Genomic DNA, 25,902 nt, shown 5'->3' with positions numbered 1-25,902 from the left:
AATACGACTAGACCTATATAAAGACAAGTCGCCCAAAAGCTTAAAACATTATTGACTGATTTACTTCACATTTTTTTACATAAAAGTCTGATGAACATTCAGCTGGAATTAGGCTACAAATTTTTAATATGTATAATATAGAAATATGTATGTAATATATAAAGGTGAACTGTCATCACCAAAATCTCAAAAATGTCTCAACTAATGTGCTTCAAATTCTTACACAAAATTCTAGTGAACATTTGCAGGAACTGGAATGAATGTTATTACCAAAAATCTGAAAAAGTTTTTCACTGATTTACTTCAAATTTTTACACTACACTCTAATGAAAATTTGGATGGATGTAGGATATAGATTTTATTACTGAAAATAATATATAAGTATATATTTGACATAGGACAGGGAAACATTGTTACCAAAAATGTCAAAAAGTACTTGACCGATTTAGTTCAAACTTTTGCATATAAACATTTGGACAGACTTAAGGCTATACACATTTTTTTGACATAAAGGGAAATTTCACCACTAATCTCAAAAATTTCTTCACTGATTTGCTTCAGATTTTTACATGATACTCTAATGATCATGTGGATGGACATAGGCTATTGTGTTGTTATGGAAAATCTCAAAAAAATTATGTTAGACTGTGCTGTGAAAATGTGCAGTTTTGCTTTCTTTCTTGCAGTCAGTTTCAACTATGATAGCAGGCCAAATACTGTCATTGAAGCTACTGCCCTCACAGATCCAACAGCTGGAGAGGTCTCTCTCATACCCCATATGCCAATGATCCCAACCAATGTACTGATCCATTTAAGTGCCTTGAAGTCCCAACCAAGGTTTCATTTCCAATAATGGTACACAAGGATCAAGGTCAGAGAGAGAGGAATAAGAGGACAGAGACAGGATAGGAGGAAGTTCACGTAAAAAGGGGGAGGAGGTGATGGACAAAGAGAGGAGAAGAAGATGATGCACAGAGAGAGGGGGGAGAAGGAGGAGATGGACAAAGAGAGGGGTGACCAGGAAAAAATGAAATGATCATATGGCAATGTTGGCTGGGAGGTCCCATTTGGATTCGGCTTCCAAGTGCAAGTCTTATTTCAGTCAGCACCACATTGGGTGACTTGTGGCCAGTGATGAGGATGAAATGATGATGAGGACAACACAACAAGCAGTCCAGAAGTGAAGAATATCTCCAACCTGGCTGGGAATTGAACCCAGGCTCAGTGCATGGGAGGCAAGCACGTTACCACCCAGCTAAGTAGGGCGACGGGTGAACAGGAGATGGACAGAGAGAGTGGGAAGTGGGAGAAGTTTAGGATGTGTGTCCAATTCCTATAGATATTTAGCAAGTGCAAAGATTGCCAGATTCACTAGTTTTTTACTAGGGGGTACCCAAAGAAACCTGGAATAACATTGCCATGGGCAGACCTTGTGTAGCATGCATTTCTACTGCTAGGCATGTGTAGCACAACTCATTGCCAGTTCAGTGTCACCTTTTTTGTTGACCTGGCTTGTTCTGTTCATCTGTAGTGACTGTATTTTCTAGTGCTGTTTTGTTCTATTTTTGTTTTTTATGATGGCCAAGTTTAAGTGAACATCATGCAGCTGTGAAACTTTGTTTGCTGCTTGGTAAAAATGCTGATGAAACTGTTTTAATGTTGAAAACAGTGTAATAAATGACGCTAAATGAAAACCTTAAGTGTACGAGTGGTTTGGTGGATTTTGATGGATGACAAACCTGATTCTGGATGTCCATCAACTGCCCGAATTGATAAAAAAATTGAAAAAAATCAAGAGCTTGTGGCCACAGACCATCAACAGACAATTGATCAACTGTCAGAGGTTAGTGGGTTATCTTGAAGCTTGGTTAATGGAGGATGCTGTCAAGTTTGTTCCCCATGTTCTGACTGACAATCAAAAGGAACATCAAGTTGAAACATGTTGTGCCTTGAAACAACAGCCTGAAATCGATCCAGATTTTTTGTCAAATGTAATGAGTCATGATGCTATGGTTACAACTTAGAAATAAAACAACAGCCAAGTCAATGGAAGATGTCATCACACCCCGTCTAAAAAAATATCATCAAGTCAAAAAATGGCTCTGAGCACTATGGGACTTAACTTCTGAGGTCATCAGTCTCCTAGAACGTAGAACTACTTAAACCTAACTAACCTAAGGACATAACACACAACCATGCCCAAGGCAGGATTTGAACCTGCTCCGGAGCGGTCGCGCGACTCTGGACTGAAGTGCCTAGAACCACTCAGCCACCCCGGCTGGCTGTCATCAAGTCAAATCAAACATCAAAACAGTGCTGACTTGCTTTTTTGATGTCAAGGGCATAGCTCATTCAGAGTTGTTTTTCCCAGCTCAGACTGTCAATCAAACATTTTATTTGGAAGTTTTAAAAAGATTGAGCAACAGTGTTCGCCAAGAAAGCCTGATTTGTGGCAGACAGGAGACTGATTCTTCCCCCATGACAATGCACCTGCATGCAGGCCCATCTCTGTTGGACAGTTTTTGGCTAAAATGGCATGGTTCCATTGCCTCATGCATCTTACTTGCGTGACCTGACTCTGTGTGACTTTTTCTTATTTTCACATATGAAAAGGGGCATGAAAGGATGCCAGTTTGACAACATTGAAGAAGTCAAGAAAAAAATGAGGGAGGATCTGTCAGCCATTTCTAAAGAAAATGTTTTGAACAGTGGAAGCACTGTTGGGACATATCTATTTGTTGTAATGGAGAGATTTTGAAGGGAATAAGGTTGTTTTGTAAACAATATGAAAACATACAGCTTTTAAAAAACAATTCTGGTTTTTTTTTTTTATTTTTATTTTTATTTTTTTTTTTTATTTTTATTTTTTTTTTTTCGGTACCCTCTCATATATTGCCGAGTCTCCTGTACTTTATGTGAATGATTTATATGTGTACATATCAAACAATGAAAAATCCAGCATGGAATGTAACAATATTATGAAAAGGATAGTTGCTACTCTCCATATAGTGGAGATACTGAGTCACAGATAGGCACAATGAAAAGACTGTGTTTGTGTGTTATGTTGTCTATTTTTGACAAAGGCCTTGTTGGCCAAAAGCTCACATTCTGACAGTCTTTTTTTTTTTTTTTTTGCCTACCTGTGACTCAGCATCTCCACTATATGGCGAGTAGCAATCATTCTTTTCATAATATTGTTACATATATGTACATGATGAGACAATAAAATTCTTAATGTGATGATGCTTTCTGTACATTATTTGGATCTTAATCAGTGCCAGCAATTGTTTCCCTTAGTTCGTCATGTTTTATGTGCATTTAAATCGTAAGTTTCCAGCTGTTGTAGTTGGCCATACCAGCCAATTTCTCAAAATTGAGCAGAGGTTGTCTGCTCAAACCCTCTTAAATAGGCTCAGCTAGTTCAACAAATAAACCTTAAAAATTTTCTTCACTATATACGGTGCCACCATGTTGAACATGCACAAAATACTGGAACTCATGAGTAAAAATCACAACCACAACAAGTGATGCCACACTGATTTTTGCAATCTTGATTTATAGTTTCTGAATTAATTGTACTGTGTCAATGTAGGAAGTTCACTAACTCTTCCTGGTCTCATAAACTATTGGATTTTGATGCCAATCAGTGCTTTAAGATGTAAAAAAAATTGACCTAATAATGAGTGAAATCCACATATATAATATTTCCTGAAACACAGATTACCGAAACTATTTATTCAGGGACTTTTACAAAACAGACCAAAGATGAAAACAAACTGCAACTGTACAAGCTGTCAGCAAAGACAACGCAAAGTCATTTCCAAAAAACATTGCCAGCCACACTATTACTAATAAGACAGAATTAACAATTTTCCTCTGCTCCTCTCAGCCATGTTACACTCTGATAATCTCATATAATTTTAGATTTGTAAATTGGATCTAATTTTAGGAACCTCACACACATTCCTTTTCTTCGATCACTGATAATACCAAAAATGTCTGCTGTTCACAGTAATGAAAAGAAAACCAAAGGCATGAAGTTCAAAAATTACTGTTACTTCACACTTTCATTTTCACTCCCAACTGTTACTGTTCACTCAGTCCCATTAAAGACTCGAGCATTTGGAAACTTGCTACCAAGCCCACGATAAATCAAAATTTCACTTTCCAAAAATCCATTGCACTTGCCTTTTACATCCTACATCTTTGCTTTAATCTGCACTCCTGTCTCATTACACTTATGTGCTGTCTCCTCCCAACAAGCATGAATTTTATCAATTGTACTAGACAAAATACAAACTTCATTTTTAAAAAATTCAGTGCATTTAACAGTGCAGTTCATGGGCTCCATAATGATCTTGGATCTTTGGCATCAATTACAGATAAATCATACCTCAGTTATTGCAAGGATACCCAAACCTCATTAATTGTATACTCAGTCAAATAAACTGATGCATACAATCTTGGTGTCCTGAAAAATTCATGAACTTCCATTTACATCCTTAGCAGACATTTTGAATGAATTAGCTAGCATTCCATGTACCTTTATTTAAGACTTCATTATTTTAGTCTAAAGTGGCTACATCACTAATGAATATTCCATTTTGTCTTTTCAATTAAGAAATTCCATGTTCACTTATTTGGGACTAAGTTTATTTTAATTACAGACCACAAGTCACTGGTAGCACTTCTCAGGCTGCACTCCAGTCTTTCAGAATGGCCAATAGAACAGCTCCAGTGTTGGGCACTTTTCATCACCTCCTACATTTATATCATTAAATACAAGCTGATATCGCAACACACAAGTGTGGATGCACTATCTCGCTTACTCTCAGTAACAGACCCCTTGTTTCCACAAAGATGTGGAGTGGGGGCAAATCTTGGACAAGTTTCCCATTACAACTGAATGAATCACTGCAGACATGCACCATGACCCAATCTTACATTGACTGATGCAGTGTTTGCTTGTTGTGTGGCCCACTACTTTTCCAAGAAAACCAATCCTCATGAGCTCCAGGCCTTGGCTTACCTCTGTCATTAGTGATGTCTTCCTGACAGAAGCTGTATCATTGTCCTGGCTGCCCTGCAGCCTCAGATTTTGAACTACTCCATTGTGGGTGCTGGGGAATGTTACAATAAAAGCCCTCGTGCAGCAACACACTTACTTGTCTGGTTTAAACAAGAATGTTGAAGTCACAGTGTGCAGCTCTCCAGCTTGTGCTCAGCATCAGGCCTTTCCACTGCAATCTTTTGCCCCTTGTTCCACTCCCCATTGCCCCTGGGACTACATTCATTTGGACTTTGCAGGACCTTTTTGGGTTCTGTGTAGTTAGCAGTCATGGATGCTTACTCTGATTATCCATATGTGAACAGCATGGTGCCCAGCCACAATGGACACCACAGTTAACACACTAATCCAGAATCTAGCCATTGAAGGGCATCATATCAGACAATGGGCTCCAATTTATGGAGATAGCTTTTAACCCCATTGTGCATCCAATAGCAGAAAACAACTTGTTAGTCCACCATATCAGCCATTCTCCAATGGTAAGCAGAACATGTGGTGTGAATGTTTAAGAAGCAAATGTTGAAGGCCACCATCACAGCAGCACTCACAATCTTCACGAGTCTATACATGACCACTTCTATCCACAACTGCAGCCTGCCAGAGCTCCTCTATGGGAGACAAGCACAGAATCTTCTACATCTCTTGGCCCCACAGCCCCAGGAACCCCAGGGGTCTGACAAACCAGGTGATATCCACTTGGCTCAGCAGTATGGGCACGCTCATATGGGGCAAAAAGTACATGGATGCTGGCTACAGTGGTTGCTGCCCAGAGACAGTGCCTTATGACTGCCAAGATATTGAAGTGTTTGGACCACTGTCTTCCCAGACAGATCTGTCCATGCCAACAGAATACACTACTGTCGATGCCACAACTTCACCAGTATACTGTAACTTGTGTTCCAGAACACCAACAGCAAAGCCATATTGTGCTGTTGGTTCTTGGTTTCTGTTTCACTATGTCTTGTTTCTCTTTTGGATTACTTGTTTGTTTTTAGTGCTGCCTTCACTGTCCATTTTCCTCATTGTCTTCTGTCACTGCTAAGCGATCTGCCATTGACAGCTCCAACCAGTTGGCCAGTATCAGCAGGTTGCCTTGGTTATTCCTGATCTTGTGTCAAATTCCAGTCGCAATAGACAGCAGGTAACAACAAAGCCCAGATCACAGTCCAAGAGAATACCATGTAGCACATGGTCATTATCAAGAGGTACACTGAAGAGCTTGCTGTAAACATTGCCTAGTCAAGACAAGTGGTCTGCGGCAGACCTTGAATCTTCTGTGGGTGTTTTCCAGATGACCTGATGCTGGCAAATGTATCCTACATGTCACACGAAGTGACCTTGTTGAATATGTGAATAGTTATATTGGCTGGCCCATTGATGTATCTGGCACATTTACAAGAGATCCCCAGTACTACGTTCCTAGCTGTCTACTACACATTTCAGTAATACTAGGGATTCCTTCAACTTTGTCCCACAAATAATACCATTTCATTCAACCAATAGTTCCTTAAAACAAATCTTAAATGCAGGCTGACACATGTGCAACTTCTAGTCTCAGGGTGTTGACCTAGCCATTTAAAACTATCAGATCCAACTAATCTTCCCACTATAATTCTATGAACATTCACCTGACAACAAGCTTGCACAAGCCCCAACCTGCCAGCTATCCAACAGAAAGTCACAGTAGACTAATATTACTAATTGGCTGAAAATGAGGCTGCATGCCTAAACAATCTTCCAGTCATTCTCACCTACACTTAAGCTGCATAGAGCTCTGTGGGAGCTGATTACTTACATTTAGTATTAAATCTATTTAAACCAAACACCATTTTTAATTACACTTCTAAGTTGTTTACAGAGTTTGCTCTTAAGAAACAAAATTTAGTCTCTGATATAGTCAAGTCCAACACCTTATATGTGCCTACTGATTCCACTCGGTATTGACAACTACAGCAGAAAATAAAAATGTCTAAATTAATTTTCAAATGGGTAAATTTGAGCTTTTGCCTTCATTTATTGTGGATTAAATAATTTTGATAACTACTAATTTGAAAATGAAATTATTTAAACTTATGCTGTAACTCGTAATAACATTTTGCTTACCTTTAAACTTTTTATGTAAATTTTATACAAAAATAGATCAAGTAATTTATTTGCTAATAACATGAAGTTAACTACTCTGTTTTGCTTCTAATGGTTACCTTACAAAAAAATGTTCTGTATCAGTTATTGTAAATTTAAGCATTGTTTGTATAAACTTATGCTTGGCATAAGTGCAGTTTGCTGTTTGAGTTAGTTGTTGGTTTTAGGCAGTTGGGTGATTATTTTTCTGTAAAGAAGATCACATGTAATTGTTGTGAAGATGAAATGTACTGTCATTTAGAAGACTATTTTGAAAGCAAAATACAAAACAGTGAACTCAAAACAAAATTTTGTTGTCATAATTTAATAATCATTGCTACCTGCTTGAAAACTTCAATTTATGTTGCATGTTCTTCATAATTTAAAACAAGAGCCAAGACATGAAGCCATTATATAGTAGATTAGGAAATTTTTAAAGTGTACATGACCTCTTACAAGCTGCATTAAATTGCCACAAATCTCAGTAGTGATAATTGAAATCTGAACTTTGGTGATTTGTTACTTCATAGTAAGAGGAGACATGATAATTATACAAACTGTCAACAGATATCCATATGATTGTGTTCTGCATGAAATATAGGATTCCAGTCAATGCATAACCATGTCAACGATGATGTCAGGGCACTTATCACATTGGGTGGTGTTTGCTGGATAGCCCAAATCCACAATCACTTCAACACAGTCATAGATGGTGCCGTATGGCACAGTGAAGACTCCTGCCAGACTCTCTGCAGTGGAGGGATATAGGAAGAATGGAAGCAAGACATTCGCAAATTGATGTGGCCTGATGGCTCAACGTGAACCATTCTGCTGTTTTATGGAGGTGGCAACAGTTTATAGAGACCAGAACTGTGTCTCAGAGACCAGAGCAGGGCCGACCATATGTGACATCAGAAAGAGAGGCCTGTTATTTGCCTGCGAGGGAACAACGGTACTGCCTTAGACTGCTTGACAACTGGCATCTGACCACACCCACTGGACACATATTGAGGCAAATGGTGTGCAGAAGGCTTCTACAGAGTGACCTCTATTGCCAGAGACCTGCCATATATGTACCTCGGACACATCTTCACAGAAGAGAATGTCTAGATTGGAATCATCAACATTCCACCTGGATGGTCGAACATTGGACCAATGTTCTTTCACAGATGAGTGCCAATTTGGTCTGGAGCGTGATTCTCAACAGATTTGCATCTGGAGGCAATGTGGAACATGATTTCGGTACCCAAACATTATGGAAAGAGACTGATATCAAGGAGAGTCCCTAATGATGTGAGCAGGGATTATGTTGACACTTAGACAGCTCTTCATGAACTTATACAGTTGAATCAGCAATGTTTAACTTCTGTCAGTTACTGTGATGAGATTTGGGACCTCATGTAGGGTTTGTGTGAGGTGCTGTGGGCACAGACTTCCTACTGATGGACGATAATGCTTGAACTCATACAACATGGGTGGTTAATTCTTGGAAATGGAAGAATTTGCAGGAATAGAGTGGCCTGCTCACTCTCCCGATTTGAATCCCATAGAGCATGTCTGGGATGCATCACTTCAGCATCCACTAACCACTCTCCAAGACTTATGAGTAGCTCTACAAGAAGAATGGGCATTATTGCTTCAACATGAGATTGGTGACATCATTTACAACATGCTCCATCACTGTCAGGCCTGTACTGATGACAGAAGTGGTCACACCCTATACTGAGCACATTAACCAGTTGTTGGAATGTGTGTCTAAATCCATTAAGTTGGAAAAAATGAAGAACCATTACGCATGTTGCAATCGTTTAGGATCTGTATCCTTTATATTGCTTCTACTTTACTATCACCTGTTCATATTCTTTTGTAGCAAAATAAATGGAACTTTGCAAAATGTCTCTTGTTACTTTGGTTTTGGACACCAGTGTAGAATAATTAAATTTTTGTCACTGTTTACATTTTGTGTATCTCCCCACAAGCTCCCTCCCCTAAAAAATCTATCCACCTGTAGAAATCCTTGCAGATCTTGATCCCCCCCTATATTCCCTCATCTGCTTGCCCTTGCCCAAATAAATCTTCTACCCCCCCCCCCCCCCCCCCCAAATAATGAATCTCCTACCGCCTCATCAATTTCAGGACCCTTTTCACCCATATTGAGCATCATGTATCTCCTCCACAAACTTTAAATTCTGTATTGACAATTTTGCTCATAGTTTCTAATCCTAGTATTGCCACATCTCTCAACATTATCCCATGGCATCCTTCCATCCTGTCACAGTGCAACTCCAACAGACTTCCACGTACAGATCCTGAAATCCACTGTGACATTTATCATCCTCTTCTAATTGGTTTTCTATTTTATCCTCACTTTCTTCCTCCTCACCTTTAAGGGTTACAACCCATCTGCTCCATAAACCTCAATCTGGTTGCTCCCCTAGAAAAATCTTTTCACACACTCACCCTCTCCCAACACTAGGAACTCCCCCACTTGATAGACTTCATCTCTAAACTATCCACCACTCACCTACAACAGCAGCATATGACCTCCATTCCGCCCTGCCACTAGTTGTACATATCTGGCGCAATTTCTTCACTAGGACTTTTCCTTCAAGCAACACTACCAAATTCCAGTGTCTCATTAGTGGTGATAACACTATGAGAAACAACAGTGCTGAGAAGATGTCACCAATCTGTCACCACATCCTCTGAGACATCACAATATAATTCTCATTCATTTTTAAGTCAGTAAAGTAGTAAATAAGCTGCATTTATTCCTATAGTTAAAAGATGTGGTGCAATTTTGAAATCTGTAATTTCCCTTGGTTGAGGAATGATGGTTCATATCTGTTGACAGGACTGAAAGAATAATATAGAGGAAACTATCATGAGAAGTAGGAAATCCAGAATTCATGACTAGATAATTATTTTTTGGACCAGACACTGGGCATCGACAGTGAATTCTGCATTGTGGAGAGCTTCGTGACGGGGGTTGTTGACAACTGGCCTGATACGCTGCGCCCGCATCGCCGACGCTTCACATTTGGGGTATGCTGCCTCATGTTGTTGCTGGGGATCCCCATGGTCACACATGTAAGTACTTCACAGTATATACTGTTTGACCAATGTTATAACTGCTTGAAAGGTTCTCGGAAACTGCATCACATGGTGTTGTGTAAACTTTGATTAGACAGCTACTCATCATCTTCACATTCATATCTGAAGATGATAAGCAGCTGCCTGATTTAAATGCTGTATCTTTTCCAAGATACAATCCAATAATCCAATAAAAGACCCAAGACTGTTAAAAATATTTTACAATAATTACTTGGTATCAGTGCCAATCTGATGTACTGTCATAATCACTTGTTGACTTCATACAGGAACAGAATATAAGGCTTAGTAGATATACGTTCATTAACACATTGACAAATATGATAAGGTGTCAGTCAAAATATCCTGATTCATTCCAGAGTGAATGTTCTGTGTGGGGCATCTTAGCATAAAATTGCTTACTGTTACTATTTGAAAAGAAAAATGACAAACCAATCTGCTTTTGGTAGATAAGTGTGACATTACTCAAATACCATGGCTTCAGAAACCATAATTGTTTGCTGCTGGTGTACATTGTCATAACTGTTTCAATTTGTATTTTAAAATATTTCTATAGAGTTACTTTATATCACTAGGCAACCTTTTAGTGACATGTCTCCCAGCAGCAAGTGGGCTCTTATCCATAACTCTTTTATTACTCAATATCATATGATAATCTTCTCTGGTTCATATTCTCTTTTCATTAACCTATTTTCTACATTATCTTTTACAGACATAATGGTCTTAAGGACATACAAAGAGAACACAGTTACTAAATCATAGTTAATTAAACAGTCCCTTGAGGACTGACATTAACTTATGACAGCAGTTATTCCAACTGCTCTCATCTAATCGAATACCATATACATGTAAACTGCAGGTACCCCACTTAAATCTCAATGACATATTGAAAATGTCAGTGGATTAATCCATAGTAGATTTGTTTTAGCTCTGGGAGAGTTATGGTTGTGAGACATTTTAGTAAGTTCCTAAAAATTGCAGCTAATCTGTCTACAAATGTAGCTGAAGCATTCTTTTCATGTAAAATGCTCATCAGTCACTCTGCCTAAAATTGTATGTTTATGAGGTTTTCAGGTAAAAACAGTTATTTGAGATTATTGACCACCTGAGGCTGCTAATAATTTAACAAAAACTTCATCATTACTCTCTTCTGATTATTTAATTGACTTTGTTCATGATGAGATATTTATTACCAGACCAAAGTTCTGTTTATTGTTTTTCACTATTAACTGTTCAGTACAGCCCCATCTTGCATTAAAAACAAAGCAATACAAATTCAATGTCATCTTGCATCAACTCACCAAAGGAGGAAATAGACACAACTTCTACATATAAATACTTACAGTGAAATCTTGAATTTTGAAATTGTATTAAGAAAAGGCATTCAACCTCTCTCACATCAGCTGTAAATTACAACAGTGCATTTTATTTACATTTAAAGCTAACATTGAAAAACTATAAAAACTATTCTATTTACAGTTCTTTACATACATCACCATTTATCAAATCACCCCTAAGTGCACCATAATCTAATTTGGGTTAAACATAGGATCTTATCACAGGTTATATCCAGCAGGGGATAGAAAATCTATCACACTCTGAACATATGGCAATTGCAATGATACAAATTAGTAAATTCAAAAGCCATTTCAGTTTACAGTGCTAATGGAAACTTAAACACTGCTTGGAAATGAAGGTTTTTGTGATTCAAAAGTAATATTGCAAACTATTAGGTCCACCATACAAGACATTCACATGTTATTCTAATTGGCACAAGCATTCTGGTGGAAAAATCATATTTCCATTTCCATGAACATCCCACTTCAGAACCGTGGAGAAGTGCGTATAACCTGGATATGCATGTCTTGCAGCATCTGAGGCAATATTTCATGCATCTGCACTGTACACTTGCTTGATCTGGACTCTTTACTTGTTTGCTCAGTCTGAACATGGCTGTTTTCTGTTAGCTCCTCTGACTAATGGTGCAGCCTCCAATTTTGGTTTGCTAGTCTCAAATTCTATTCGCACTGATACTTTACATGTTTATCCGTTTGTAATCTTCTCTGTAAAAATAATCAGAGATTATGTAACACATGTGCACTTCAGTCATAAAATGACAATCATCTGGAAATTTTAGATGATTAATACAATGACATTATAAGAAACATAAGCATGAATCATAATTCACTTTTTCAGTAACCATGCCAAACATTTCAGAGTTAAAGAAAAAAATATCATTTGTCTTGTGTACATAACATTAGGTTGTTGTGTTGAAAGTTCTGAGGCTGAACAGCTTGCAGATGACTGATCTATGTGGCGCAAGATGTTACCTAAACATGCAGAACAAATAAAACAGCTTTGCACGTGTTGAGTAAGTGGGCTGCAGTAAAATCTAGCCCCACACAGTACATCTGTGCCTACACTCTGAACAACATCCTCAAGTGCAAAATCTGTCAGCATATCTTCAAGACAAAAATTGGATTCACCAGACATGATAGTTGTAGGAGAGGTACTACACCACAGTCACTGGTCAGATAAGGCCAAGACTTTATTTGTAAGTGTAAACAGCCTGTATTATTGATACGAATCTTTAGTGTACCTGTTATATAAAGTTAAATTACAATGTGATAATTTTTTATTATTTCTTATCTACACTGTTCACTATTAAAATTGCAAACCATGAAGGCAGCATGCACCAAATGTCAAATGGGCATTAAGAGTGCTGTATGCTTGGAGATGCAAATAATTAGTTGCCTTTACCTATAATTTAAACACAACTTGTATGCATTTTTACACAAATTATTACTATAAATAGCAATTTTTTCCTATACATTGGAAACTCATGGTACAGTATGCATTATTACATCCAACAGAGGATCAATTCCCATCACCATAACTATCTCTATTATTAATAAAAATTGCACTTATTTCAAAATCTAATTATGTCTATCACTATTATTGATCTACAACTCGATCCCCCCTCTCCGTCACTTTTATACACTATGTTTATATCTAATTGGGGGATTGTAAACAATAATAACATCAGTTCTTTCTGCTACATTCCACAACACACTCCATCACTCCCCGATCCATAGGAATATTCTGCCAGCTCCTTGGGCATTATTGTGGCACTATCGTTGTATCTGTGTTTACTGTTGTCTGTTGACTCCCTGGTTGGAAGAGATGGCTCTTTTATTCCAAGGTAGTGTTGTTGCTGCTGGTGGAGAGTGCAGCCACATGCTAGTTCACATCACCCTGGTTCCAGTTTCTTGGGTGGTGAGAGACAGCCAATAGCTGAAATTCCATCCTGTTGTTGTTGCAACTGCTGTTCATATGTCACAGCTTGACCTCTGCTGCCTTCACTGCATTGCTTCTTGACCTTTTGCCATAACCTTCTACCATGAAGTAGATGGGGATTGATCAATAAGGTAATGTGTTATTCAAGCTTTTCTTGAAACAGGACCAGCAGTATTGTCCAAGACCTGCCATTCTGTCTCACAGTGCACAATACAATAATCATCAATACTGGCATACCGCAGATGTCCACAGATGTTGTGTTCTGGCAAGCCTTCTTCATCACAGGCACAGTCAGAGATTTGTCTTCAACCAGCTCAATTCCAGTAGGTGCGTAAGGCCCATGACCCATCATGAAATGTGTCAGGCCTCTTGAGGGAGTGTGGTGCCTTCTTCCCAGTTTCTGCTTTATATTTGGGAAAAAAACGTATGTTCACCTCATTGTTTGAGCATCATTCTATTATTTCTGCCACAGTTGAAGGATCTGATTGTGAATTTGCTGCTTGCTTGTAGCCTGTATTCCTATTACATTCAGCACTTCATGTAATTGTTACATCTTCAACCAGTACATCATCATTCTTGTTTTTTCTCATATCTGGAGATCCAATGGACATGATCTAAGTGTTAGCTGCAATACCTCAACTGACGACACAAAAAGCTCCTGTTAGCCAAAGAAATATTTCTCATTGCACTCTGTTGACAACCTATGGAGGTGTTAGCAGGAATCTGTGTGCCAAAAAATTGCACAGTACCCCATAATCACAGTTATTATAGCATAATGATACATTCATATTGTTTGCATTTGCATGTTCTTATTGTTTACATTTGTAGTTTAGAATAGTAACCAGCTACACTAATATTTTTGTGTATCATTTTAATTGAATCAGCTGTGGGTTCTTGGTGAAACATTTTAAATTAACTAAAACTTGAAAATTGGCTTATAACCTGAAACCTAGGCTGTGCAGTAACATTAATAATAAATTGTGAAACAAGGCTAAAAAACAATGTTTGTTTAGTTACTTTTGTGTATCATGTTCCTGCCCTCTTACTCATTTCTTCAATAAATGCACTATAATTTTGTTGCTTATCAAAGAAGGTGCCTGTGTATCTAGTGACAAACTTTCTCTTTTGGGGAACTATTGCTTAATTTCAAGATTAGGTGTCTTAAAAAGATCCCTGTTTAACGTGTACAGCTACATTATCTTTTCAATCACAATAAACAATTGAACTCTTCGGCACCTTTGACATAACTGCTGAAGGACTACCTTACATCCTTCTTCCAGATTATTTCTGGAGCTGCCCATTACACATATCATCAAGTTATTGGGATATGTCACTGCTCCTATGACTACTATGTTACTCTGCAGCTTTCCTAATACTGGACCGAGTACCAGATCCCAGGAGATTGTGCTATTTATGAATCTCTGTGGGCAGCCTTTCAAAATTTCTTTTGTAAGGGTCTCTGTTGGGTATGAAAGGGTTGCTTCTTTGTTTTGACAACAGCTCTTAAAACAGTTACAGAACACTTGTGAGCAGTCCAAGTTCCTCAGATGGTCAAAAAGCACTGGCTACCATGGCCACCATAAATGATCAGGAGTCGAGTTATAGTCCGCCATTACGGCTACAACAGCTTATGTAGAGCAATTTTTGCAAATGTTATTGCCTCATTTACCATGTCCTCTGTTTACTTCCCACTTCTGAATCCAAACTGTTGTGACTTCATTCCATGAAGAAGTCTTTTCTGTGGTCTACCAAACAGCAGCTTCTCCAGCACTTCCTCTTAGGTCTTGAGAAGGCAAGTTGATCTGTAGGAGTTTGGAGTGAGGGGCTCCTTGTCTTCACCCCTTTTCAAGATAATCACATTTAATTTCTTCCATATATCGACTATTCTTCCTTGTACCTAACATGTGTTACCGAGTTGGCAGAAATAAAAACTTATGTGTATATGAAGGGCATGTAGAACTTCAGTAGGGATGCTGTTGCTTATCTATATCAATGTTCCACCAAAGCACCACAGGGCTTTGCCCGTCTGACTTCTAATAAGGCTGTATGATATTTAGAGGAATAGCTTTTGTAGTTTATCTAAATCATGTTTGCATGTCTGTCTATTTTGTCTGTAACGTTATGCCCTGAATTCTCTGGTTAATGTTGATATTGGACGCTTGTCTGTAGCATCAGGATAATGGGATCCTAACTGATTTATTAGTTGGTGGGTCAAAGTAGGTGCCTTTTCATAGAGTTTTTCTGATTTTCTTTTAATATAGGTATAGATGGATGGTTCCTCTAAGAGGTCCTTAATGTGTGTGTTTGGTGTGTAGCGGTCTGCGTCGGCGATGACACGGAGGATTCTGTTTTGGAGTATCTGAATTTTTTGCAGATGTCCGTCTGCTGCCATGGATGAAACTTCCAATGCATAAAAAATACTTGGCAGGATAATTGCCCTGTATAGTCTAAGTTTCATTTCTATGCTGAGTCCTCCACCTTTTAAGAGTGGGTACAGTTGGATGAAAGCAGTGTAGCCTCTACCTCTGGATCTGTTTATCTGCTTTGCGAAGGTTAAGCGTTTGTCTAGTTCAAGGCCTAGGTATGTAGCTGAGCCACTCCATTCTATTTCCTTTTCAGCTACAAAAATACGTCTGTTTGGGGGGGGGGGGCAGTTTCATCATAAACATGACTGCTACGGACTTTTCAGGATTTATCTTCATTTTCCAAATATTGCACCATTTTACAATGTCGTCCAAGTGCTCCTGCAGCTTTTTTGTTATGAAATTCAGGTTGCTGCTACTCCTGTAAACCGTCGTGTCATCGGCATACAGCACTGTCTCACCTCCTGCTGACTTTGGGACGTCGTTTGTGTATAGTGAGTATAATATGGGGCCAAGAACTGAGCCCTGCAGAACTCCTGCCACAGCATCCTTGATCATGCTTACATGTTTTCCACACCTTGATCGCACTTACATGTTTGCCACACCTGACACGGTACTGCCTCCCCTCCAGAAATGAGTCAATCATTTTGATGACATGTCCTGGGATGCCTAACTGGGATAACTTGTATATTAAGCCGTCATGCCAGACTTTGTCGAATGCTTTCTCGATATCGAGAAAGACTGCTCCTGTGCTGTGTTTCCAGTCTCTCGTGCTGCATATGTGTTCCACCAGGTGCAGGGATTGATGGATGGTGCTATGTTTGGGATAGAATCCAAACCGCTTAGGGATGATTGTGTCATTGTCTCGTAGGAATTTGGATAGGGCGCTGAGGATCAAGCACTCCAGTACTTTCCCTAGAAAGCACAGGAGTGAGATAGGTCTATAGTTTTGTGGAAGGATAGGGTTCTTATTGGGTTTAGGTAGGGTTTCGACCTGAACAGTTTTCCAGGCTTTTGGGAAGTAGGTTAGGGAAAGGCACTGGTTGTATAGTGTGGTGAGGTAGGTGATTGCGTTGGGAGGCAGGTGTTTCAGGTGTGGGACATGGACCTTGTCAGGACCGGGGGATTTGTTATTCCCTAAGCGCCTGATGTAGGCACACACAAGTCAATCGGAAACAGGAGTAAATTATGTATCTAGCCGTTCTTGCCTCAATTGAGCCACTCGTCCGTTTATTATTTCTTCCTGCCTGTCACTCTCGTCATCTTCGATGGCGTGAGTATGGAATTGTGATTATAACGATGTCGCCAGTAATTCTGCCTCATCCTCATCATCATACACTAGCCCATTTGGACCTCGGAGTGGCCTGTCTACCCTGGGAGTAGCCTTCTGCGCTTTTGTGATTTTCCATACTCGGTTCATGTCTTGTTCTGCATTCCTAAGTTTCTCTTTCCAGCAGAGGCCTCTGTGCTCTATCAGTCTTTCCTTTAGCTGGACTTCAAGCCATCTAAGCAAGCGACAATCGGCAGGATCACGATAGCATTTCCAATCCCTCCTCACGCGCCGCTTTGCGACTATCAGCTCCCAAATATCAGGGGGCAGGTCCTTGGCGCCAGGCTTGGTGGCTAGCCTGGTGCTTGTCTCTCGATCACAGGTCTGGAGGACATTTGTGAACTACTCTACTGCTGTGTCCACCTCTCTCTTGTTCTGCATTTGTGAAATGTCCTCCAGGTGTTGTCCTGCCAGGGTGGTATATTGTTCCCAGTTAGTTTGATACGTTGTGTTTGCCATCCTCCGGATTGTGTCTTCAACATTGGCACATGCCAGAACAACCGGGTTGTGGTTTGAGTTTAGCTTGTAATGGACTGTTGGCGCAGCCCTCCAAGGCAGGCTCCTGCACAAGAAGACATCTAGGATGTCCGGTGCATGGTCAGAGTTGTAGGGGATGTGAGTAGGCCAGTCAGCAGCAATTATTCCCACTTGGGAATTGCTCTCAATAAACCTTCTCAATCTCCAACCTCCAGCATTTGTCATATTGCACTCCCAGTCCACGCTTTTGGAGTTCAAGTCCCCTGCTATTATTACTCTTTCTCCGATTTCGATCATGTGTTGAAGGTCCTGCGTGCTGAAGTTGATATGCAGGGGTTTATATACCGATACTATTTTTACTATGTGGTTACTGACTTTTAATTCTATGCCAGTCACCTCGACCATGGCCAGATTTGGCGTTTCAATCGTCTGGTGACAAATCCTCCGCTTCACAAGGATGGCGACTCCTCCGCCTGCGTGGTTTTGCCTGTCGATCCTGTGCACGGAATAATTTCGCACCTTCAATCAATCGGCCGGCTTTAGATGCATCTCCTGAATGTAGGCTATATCTGTGGCATGACGCTCTAGGAATGATTATAAATGTGGGATCTTTGAGGATATGCCATCTGCATTCCATGTTAACATTTTGAACTCTCTAGTACCGTTACGGTTCATTACAGAAGAGTGTCATAGCTGCTTCAGCAATTACTACCATTTTTGCGTATCTATCTTTCACTGCTTGGACTGCTGCTATGGTTTCTTTCACTTTTTGTATTACTGCTCCCACATTTTTCCCTGCAACTAGCTTCCCCAGTTCTCTGAGTTCCCTCAGAAAACTGCTGAGATCGCTGTCCGCGCTAGGCCCCGCCTGTGGCTGCTCCTGCGCTGGGACTGCAGTATCGTTTGTTGTTGTTTCAGTTGCCTGTTCCGGAACTGGTGGTGGAGGTGAAGCCGGTATTGTGGGTGGGGGAGGTGTAGATGGAACTGCGGGGAGGGTCATCTCCTGCACTGTCGCAGGGGGTGCCGCAGACGTATATCGGACGGTGGGACCGGGCATAGCTGCCCTGTGTGGTCGCATACTCGGGAAATCCCTTGCTCGCACTTTGAAGTTTGTTTGTTGATAAGCCTGAGCATTTGATGCGGCTGTTGTTGCTAGGGCAGTTTTCTGCTGCTTCTAGTTTTGCACCAATCTTTGGTACACTTCGCAGCCATGATAGTTTGCTGGTTAGAGGCCTTTACAATTGGCACAGACTGGGTTTGCCACTCTATGTTGCTTGCACAACTTGGTAGGGTGGGGGCCTGCACACTTTACGCATCTTGACTGAAAGTTGCAGTTGCTGCTTGAATGATTAAATTTTTGAGACCTATGGCACTGCCCAGGAACTTCCGGTTTATTATACCATTCTACAGTTATTCGGAATCTCAGCAGGTATCGCAGTTTGAACACCCGTTGAGCATCCTCATTGTTTTCTAACACTACCAAGAAATTCAGCTCTTTCTTGCGGCCTTGACTTTCTTCTGCAGTCGGGGCGGGGGGTTTGAGAATTGGTGAACCGAGTGTACTATGAATCCTTCCTCTAGTAATTCATTTTTTACGTCCCCTTCCTCAGCATCGATGGGTAGGTGCTTTAGTACTACTCTCAGAGCCTGTTTGGGGTAAATAGAATATGTGTGGAACTTGATTTCCTTCCTTTCAAGTTCCGATTTAACCTTCCTATAATCCTCTACATTTTCCACCTGAATTTTCGTTGTCCTAGGGCGATATCCTGCCGTCAATTTCCCCTTTATGCCTGCTTACAGCTCCTTGAGGAGTAATGGGCTTCCATTTGTAATATAGGCGATGATTGGCAGTACTCGCCCTTTTCTTTTGTGCCTAAATGTCTGCATTTTGCCTTCTCCGCCCGCGTCTTCGTTCTCTAGGGCTGAGAATGAGTTTGCGGTCGGTACATTTACTATAACTTGCTCCTGCTGTTCACTTTCCCCATCATTTTCTGACTATCTCCTATCATTTTTCAACTCTCTCCTATAGTTTTCCGACTCTCTCCTATCATTTACCGACTCTGTCCTATCTAAGTCTACGTAGAGTCTACCTGTACCCGTGCTGTCGGAACTATCAGAACTGTCAGAGCTCTCCTCCTCATGCACCGTTTGCAGACTAGCCTTGTGTGTGTTAGCTGTATGTGCGGCCCTACTCTGGCTGCAGGTTCTCTGGCAAGAGCCGCAGGGATCTAATTGTGAAGATCCCCTTGAACGACTTGTTGAAGCCATATTAGCAGTCAGTCTAGCAGTCAGTCAGTTTGTGGTGCCGCCATGGGTCACTGGATGGTGTTTAGTTCTCACCTCCACAACTAAGTGGCAGGTATCCACACTGGAGCCAGTTACTGCACTTCTGCAGATGCGGGTAACCGTGGAGCACAACGCGCCCTGGCCTGCTAATTCCCTAATACCCTACGGAGGAGCAGGGAGGATGCCCTGTGGCGGCATGAAAAGAACCGTGCCCGGCAAGGGTAATGCCAAGAATGGATCCTCGGTCACGCAAATCCCGGCTGTGCAGAAGTAAAGCTGTGAGGACAGGGCGTGAGTTGTGCTTGGGTAGCTGAGTTGGTAGAGCACTTGCCCACGAAAGGCAAAGGTCCCAAGTTCGAGTCTCGGTCCGGCACACATTTTTAATCTGCCAGGAAGTTTCATATCAGCGCACACTCCGCTGCAGAGTGAAAATCTCATTTTGGACAAAAAAATAGCTTATTAACACAAACACACACACACACACACACACACACACACACACACACACACACACACACACACACTGTGTGTGTATGTGTGTGTGTGTGTGTGTGTGTGTGTGAGTCTGAAGAAGGATTTGCCTGAAAGCTAATGAGTTGTTATCTCTACTCCTTCAGTTATTTATATTTCATTAAGGACTTTCTATTACCAGACCACCTACTCTCACAGGGAAACATATGGTTGATTGAGTGAATAATCTTGTTGTATAGTTATGATGAAATGAAATGGTGTCATTCGCATATGGTCTTAAAAGTTGTATGCTGCCTTTTTGTAACCCATGATGTGTGTGTCAGTACACTGTAGTTCTAAATGCAATGGGAGGCATGATCCTAATGTAAGATTCTGTGTCCTGAAGAGGATATTATAACACACTGTAATTCAAAAGATAAAAACAATAATCTTCTTTTTCTTATCCCGCAGGGAGGTGCATATGTCTTTCAGCTGATGGACTTCTATTCTGCAAGTGGAATGTCTCTGTTGTGGGTGTGCTTCTTCCAGACAATTGCTATATCCTGGATATTTGGTGCTGACAAGTTTTGTGACTGTGTGCAACAGATGATGGGTGTCAGGCCAGGTCGCTTTTGGTATGCTTGCTGGGTTTTCTGTGCACCACTTGTGATGCTGGTGGGTACAAGGATTAACATATCAGACAATCACTAGAAAGCACAGTAATAAGGTCAAAGATTTATTTACTCCACATTACTGCTTTTAGATCCCTGCTGGACTATAGTCTCTGTTTACAAACAGAAAATATGTTTTAATTTAATTAGAGCCTTATTTCAAATGACTGGTAGTTAGTTATACATGCAAAGAAAGGAACTTCACATTACAATGATATTTCTAACATGCTATATATACATACAAAAATTTATCAAGAAAAAAATAATTTACTCTGTAAGTTTCCAGACTCTACTATACATATGTTAGTAACTAGCTGAAAGTTCAACATCACTTTCTTTTATGGTTCACCAACAGCTTAAGATGGACAAACCCAGTGTTACTCTAACATGCTCTGCAATTGATGCTACAAACATTGGTTTTTGCTCGAGAGCAGATTGTAAAATTCTCTATCCATTCCATTGATGTGCTTTTTTCTTTCTTCTCTACTAAAACAAATATTTAATATGTGACATCATCCTTTCCTATCTCAGATGTACATTCTTCATTTTATTCAGGCACAATTATAAGAAATCTTTTTGTGTTGAAATTTACTTAAGTGAATTAATTTGTATCTTAATATTATGGCTTTTCACGGCAGCTTGTTGATTTTGTTTTTGAAAATTGTGTGACTCTGCTCTTCTGAAACTCATAAGTAGTAGCTAGCAGTAACTTATCCCACTACAGTTTCAGTGTTAAGTATTTGTACAATGTTTGTTTTGCTGCTTATAATTTTCCTAATAGGTTATTTCATTTCACAGGCAATATTCTTGTTCTACTTTATACAATATAAACCTGTTACATATGGCAAGGACTACACTTATCCTGTGTGGGCAGAAGTACTGGGTATTCTCATCAGCCTTTCATCTATGCTGTGGGTGCCTGCTTATGTCATATATTACCTAGTCACATCACCAGGGTCTGTTAAGGAGGTAAATATTGCACAATAGAAAGCTAATTATCTATTTCACTCCATACACAATTAATAAAATATTTTAGTCTCTGCAATTCTGTAACTGCTGTTGTGATGAAGTTAAAGAGACATTTAATAAAACACACACACACACACACACACACACACACACACACACACACACACATACACACAGACAGACAGGCAGAGAGAGAGAGAGAGAGAGAGAGAGAGAGAGAGAGAGAGATATTTTATATTGCAGTTTTGATGGAATTTTGTGTAAAACTACACAAATATTTCCATAATAAGCAATGCATAAATGTATAATTTTCTTGTGACATTAATTAGTATTATAAAAATTTTAAGGTTTAGAAAGAATGTGGAAATAAGCTTTTTTATATACTTTATTTTCAGGTGTGTAATTTATGTATTGAAAAGCTGATTTCTGTGAAAATTTCAGACGAGTTGACTTCTAAAAAGTATTTTGAAGATATTACTAAATTTATTGATTGTTTTATCATCAAACATATTGTTTTTATCTTACTCTTTTATATGAGTACCCCAGGTGAAAATGTGTCTGTGTGGAAAAAAAATTGAGCTGAAGCCTCCCTCTTGTATTAATTTTCAAGTCTCTCTAATGCTGTATCAATCAGAATGCAAAAATGACTCAAAGACCTTTAAAATGAGCTTCGAAATGGTGCATGGGTGCAGAAGTGGTGATGTCTTCAACACAACAACACACTGGGTTGTAAAACCAGCCAAATCCTAACTATATGCAAAAGAAGCCAAGATTTAAGGAATCAATCCTAGCACTTCTCTGGGGAGAGACATGGCCCAAGGAGGAAAAATTAAAATTCTACATCAAAGTTTTTGAGCAGGAGGAGCTCATGGGAATGGGCAAAAACAAGAATGGCGAGGCTGAAGAGTTTGATTTTGAGCTTTTGGATGATGACAGTTCCACAAACATTGTTTCAGTCATTTTACTTTGGGATTCTGTCTTTGAAATATTTCATTTCCCAAAGATTTGTTTACAAAGACTTCCTGTTATCATGAAAAATGTTATTAACATTAAGTGTGAATTGAATGATTAAACCTGACTAAAATTATTACTGCATCTTGTAAAAGTTGAAGTCTTATATTTTTATTCAAAGGTTTAAATTTCTTTAAAGATTTGAAATAAAACAGCATTTCAGCATTTTGTTCATTTAAGATCCTTTGTTTCACGTTACTTTAAAATACTACTGGTGTCTACCATACTTCCTGACATAGCTAAATATACATCCAAATTACTTTTGTGACCAGTTTTGCATCTATTGCACAAGCAGCCAACTTGACCATTCAGTTGCAGAATGGGCTACATATAAATTTTGATATAAAAATAATAATTTAGCCATTAATGTAGGATTGTAGAGACAGTCATCATTGCATTGTTATGTTTTTTCCTTTTTATTGAGAAAATAACCATCTCTGTATCATTACTGAGAGAGTGAAGATACTGTTTTGCTTTTCTTCAAAATCTTTTAACATGAACTTAGCTGTGTTTTCACTTGGGCTGCTCATATCTCTCCCCAGTGACAGCTTGGCTTTTTTTGTAGTCATCAATTTATTTAAAGTATCATGTGTACATTACTTACTATCCACAGTAGTTATCACTTTGGATCTACACTCAGATTCATGTAACATCTGTGAGGCTATTTTTAATGTAGAAATGATTGTGATGTATCTTGATTTGAGGGAGAAAAATTGCACCCTATATTTTGAACTGTAGAAAACTTGTTCAGCAACTCTGCATTTCTCCTCTTACCTTGTAAAACAAGTAGCTCTTTACTTTAGACATTCCATTAGAAAGTCAGTGCTGTGTTGAGTTTGTCTTAGATAATCAAGAAATATCTGTGTGCAATGAATGTTTAATTTACAGTTAACTGTAGATTTTCTATTATGCAACAATTTCTACTGCTGCGAATGCATGTTTTCATACCTGATAAAATGTCAGTTGTCACCCATGAAGCAGTGCCATCTTGAAGCAATGTTTCAATAAGTTTCCAACTCATCATCTTCAGGTGAAATCCTGAAGATGACAAGTGTGAAACTTATAAAAATTTTTCTTGAGAAACTGCCATCAATTTATGCTGATTTAATGTACACAGCATTTAGAACATTTTTTTGCTTTTATGAATTGGTTCATCTTCATGAAATATCAATAAAATCGATTATTTATGAGCAGTATAGTGTAAAAACAAAATTGTGTGCCAATATATATATAATGTGTTAATTTTACTGTGGTTTAAGTGATAATTATACTATATCAAATTCGTGGGCATATTCTGCTTTAGAAGCAAAATGAGATCTCTGATACAGATGAAATGAAATGTCGTGTGGCTAGGGCCTCCCGTCAGGTAGACTGTTCGCCTGGTGCAGGTCTTTTGAGTTGATGCCACTTCGGCGACCTGCGCGTCGATGGGGATGAAATGATGATGATTAGGACAACACAACACCCAGTCTCTGAGAAACTCAAACTTTTCAAAATTGTCAATATAAAGACATATAGTTGCTTTCAAAAAGTATCCACAACAAATGATACAGTTTCTTGGGCTCCTTTCAAAGCTGTTTTGAATCCATTCAGTTTTGAAATTTTAAACAGACTGGTTACTCACTAGCAATTAACGAAAGAGATAGTCCAAACAGCAAACTAATATAAATCTGCAAGTCAGCATTATTTTTAAAGATTGTTTTTTTCGTATTTCTGAACTGATAGCACTCAACCGGCCCACAATAATAGCAAGCGATTTCCTCTGCTCTGAAAAGACATTTCATAAAGTAAGATTGAGTTAACATCCCACTGATGATGGCATCATTAGAGAGGAAGCACACACTCTGATAGGACAATGCTGGTGTGACAAAACTGGTTATATCCATCTCAAAGACCCCATCTGGCATTCACTTTATTTGATTTTGTGAAATCACAGAAATTGTAACTTAGGATAGCTAGTGGGATTTTGAATCCTGCTCCTCATAAATAACAGTCATGTATGCTAACCACAGTGTTATTTTTCTCAGTACTCTCTGACTGAAAATTCTGGAAAACAGAGCTTCATCTACATCTACATCAACAATCCACAAGCCACCTGATGGTGTGTGGAAAGGAGGTTTCTGTTATCACTAACTGATACCTGATCCCTGTTTCAATGGCATGTGGGGAGAATGATTATCAGTAAACCTCTGTATTAGCCCAAGTTTCTTGAATTTTCATGTTGTGGTCATTTTGAAAAACATAAATGGGAGGAAGTAATATGTTGTAAGACTCTTCCTGGAATGCACTGCAGTGTAAATATAGTAATAGCTGCACCACTTACCAGCAAAGCAAAACTGATTAACTTTAATTAAACCAATTATATGAAAGAAAATGCATTTAGTATCTTATGCCAAAAGACAGGAAGCCTCATGAAGGAACTGGATGAACTTATATTGCGAATATATCTTGAGGGAAAATACAAAAACAAAGATGATGTTAACATACATATTATGCTTACCACAATGATTCTGGAAAATTATGCAAATACATGTTGACAGACTGTAGCTCATACCACATGTTGTAAAACCAAAAGAAGAAAATAAACAGTAATTACATACTTAAAAATGAAAAGTTTCTGACAATATGGGTAAGTGAATGTAATGCTGAATAAGTCTTTGAATGCCACTCAACAGTTACACATTGGTAAACATGCAAAACAATTACCTTTGGGAATTCTCAATTGCAGAGGCTTTAATATATGTTTTC

General features: G+C 39.1%; 1 protein-coding gene across 1 annotated transcript in view; it reads left to right on the top strand.

The window, feature by feature from the left end:
* LOC126473190 (sodium- and chloride-dependent GABA transporter 1-like) overlaps window positions 1-25,902 on the top strand; it is a 127,348-nt gene that overhangs the window by 83,499 nt on the left and 17,947 nt on the right. The window contains exons 8-10 of the mRNA XM_050100084.1: window positions 10,127-10,279; window positions 20,975-21,178; window positions 21,973-22,143. Coding sequence (XP_049956041.1) covers window positions 10,127-10,279; window positions 20,975-21,178; window positions 21,973-22,143 — 528 coding nt within the window. The remainder of the gene's footprint in view (window positions 1-10,126; window positions 10,280-20,974; window positions 21,179-21,972; window positions 22,144-25,902) is intronic.

Source organism: Schistocerca serialis, chromosome 4 (assembly GCF_023864345.2).
Source record: "Schistocerca serialis cubense isolate TAMUIC-IGC-003099 chromosome 4, iqSchSeri2.2, whole genome shotgun sequence".
Taxonomy (NCBI): Eukaryota; Metazoa; Arthropoda; class Insecta; order Orthoptera; family Acrididae; genus Schistocerca; species Schistocerca serialis.
The sequence above is the reverse complement of the archived record's forward strand: the minus strand, read 5'-3'. Positions and strand labels throughout refer to the sequence as shown.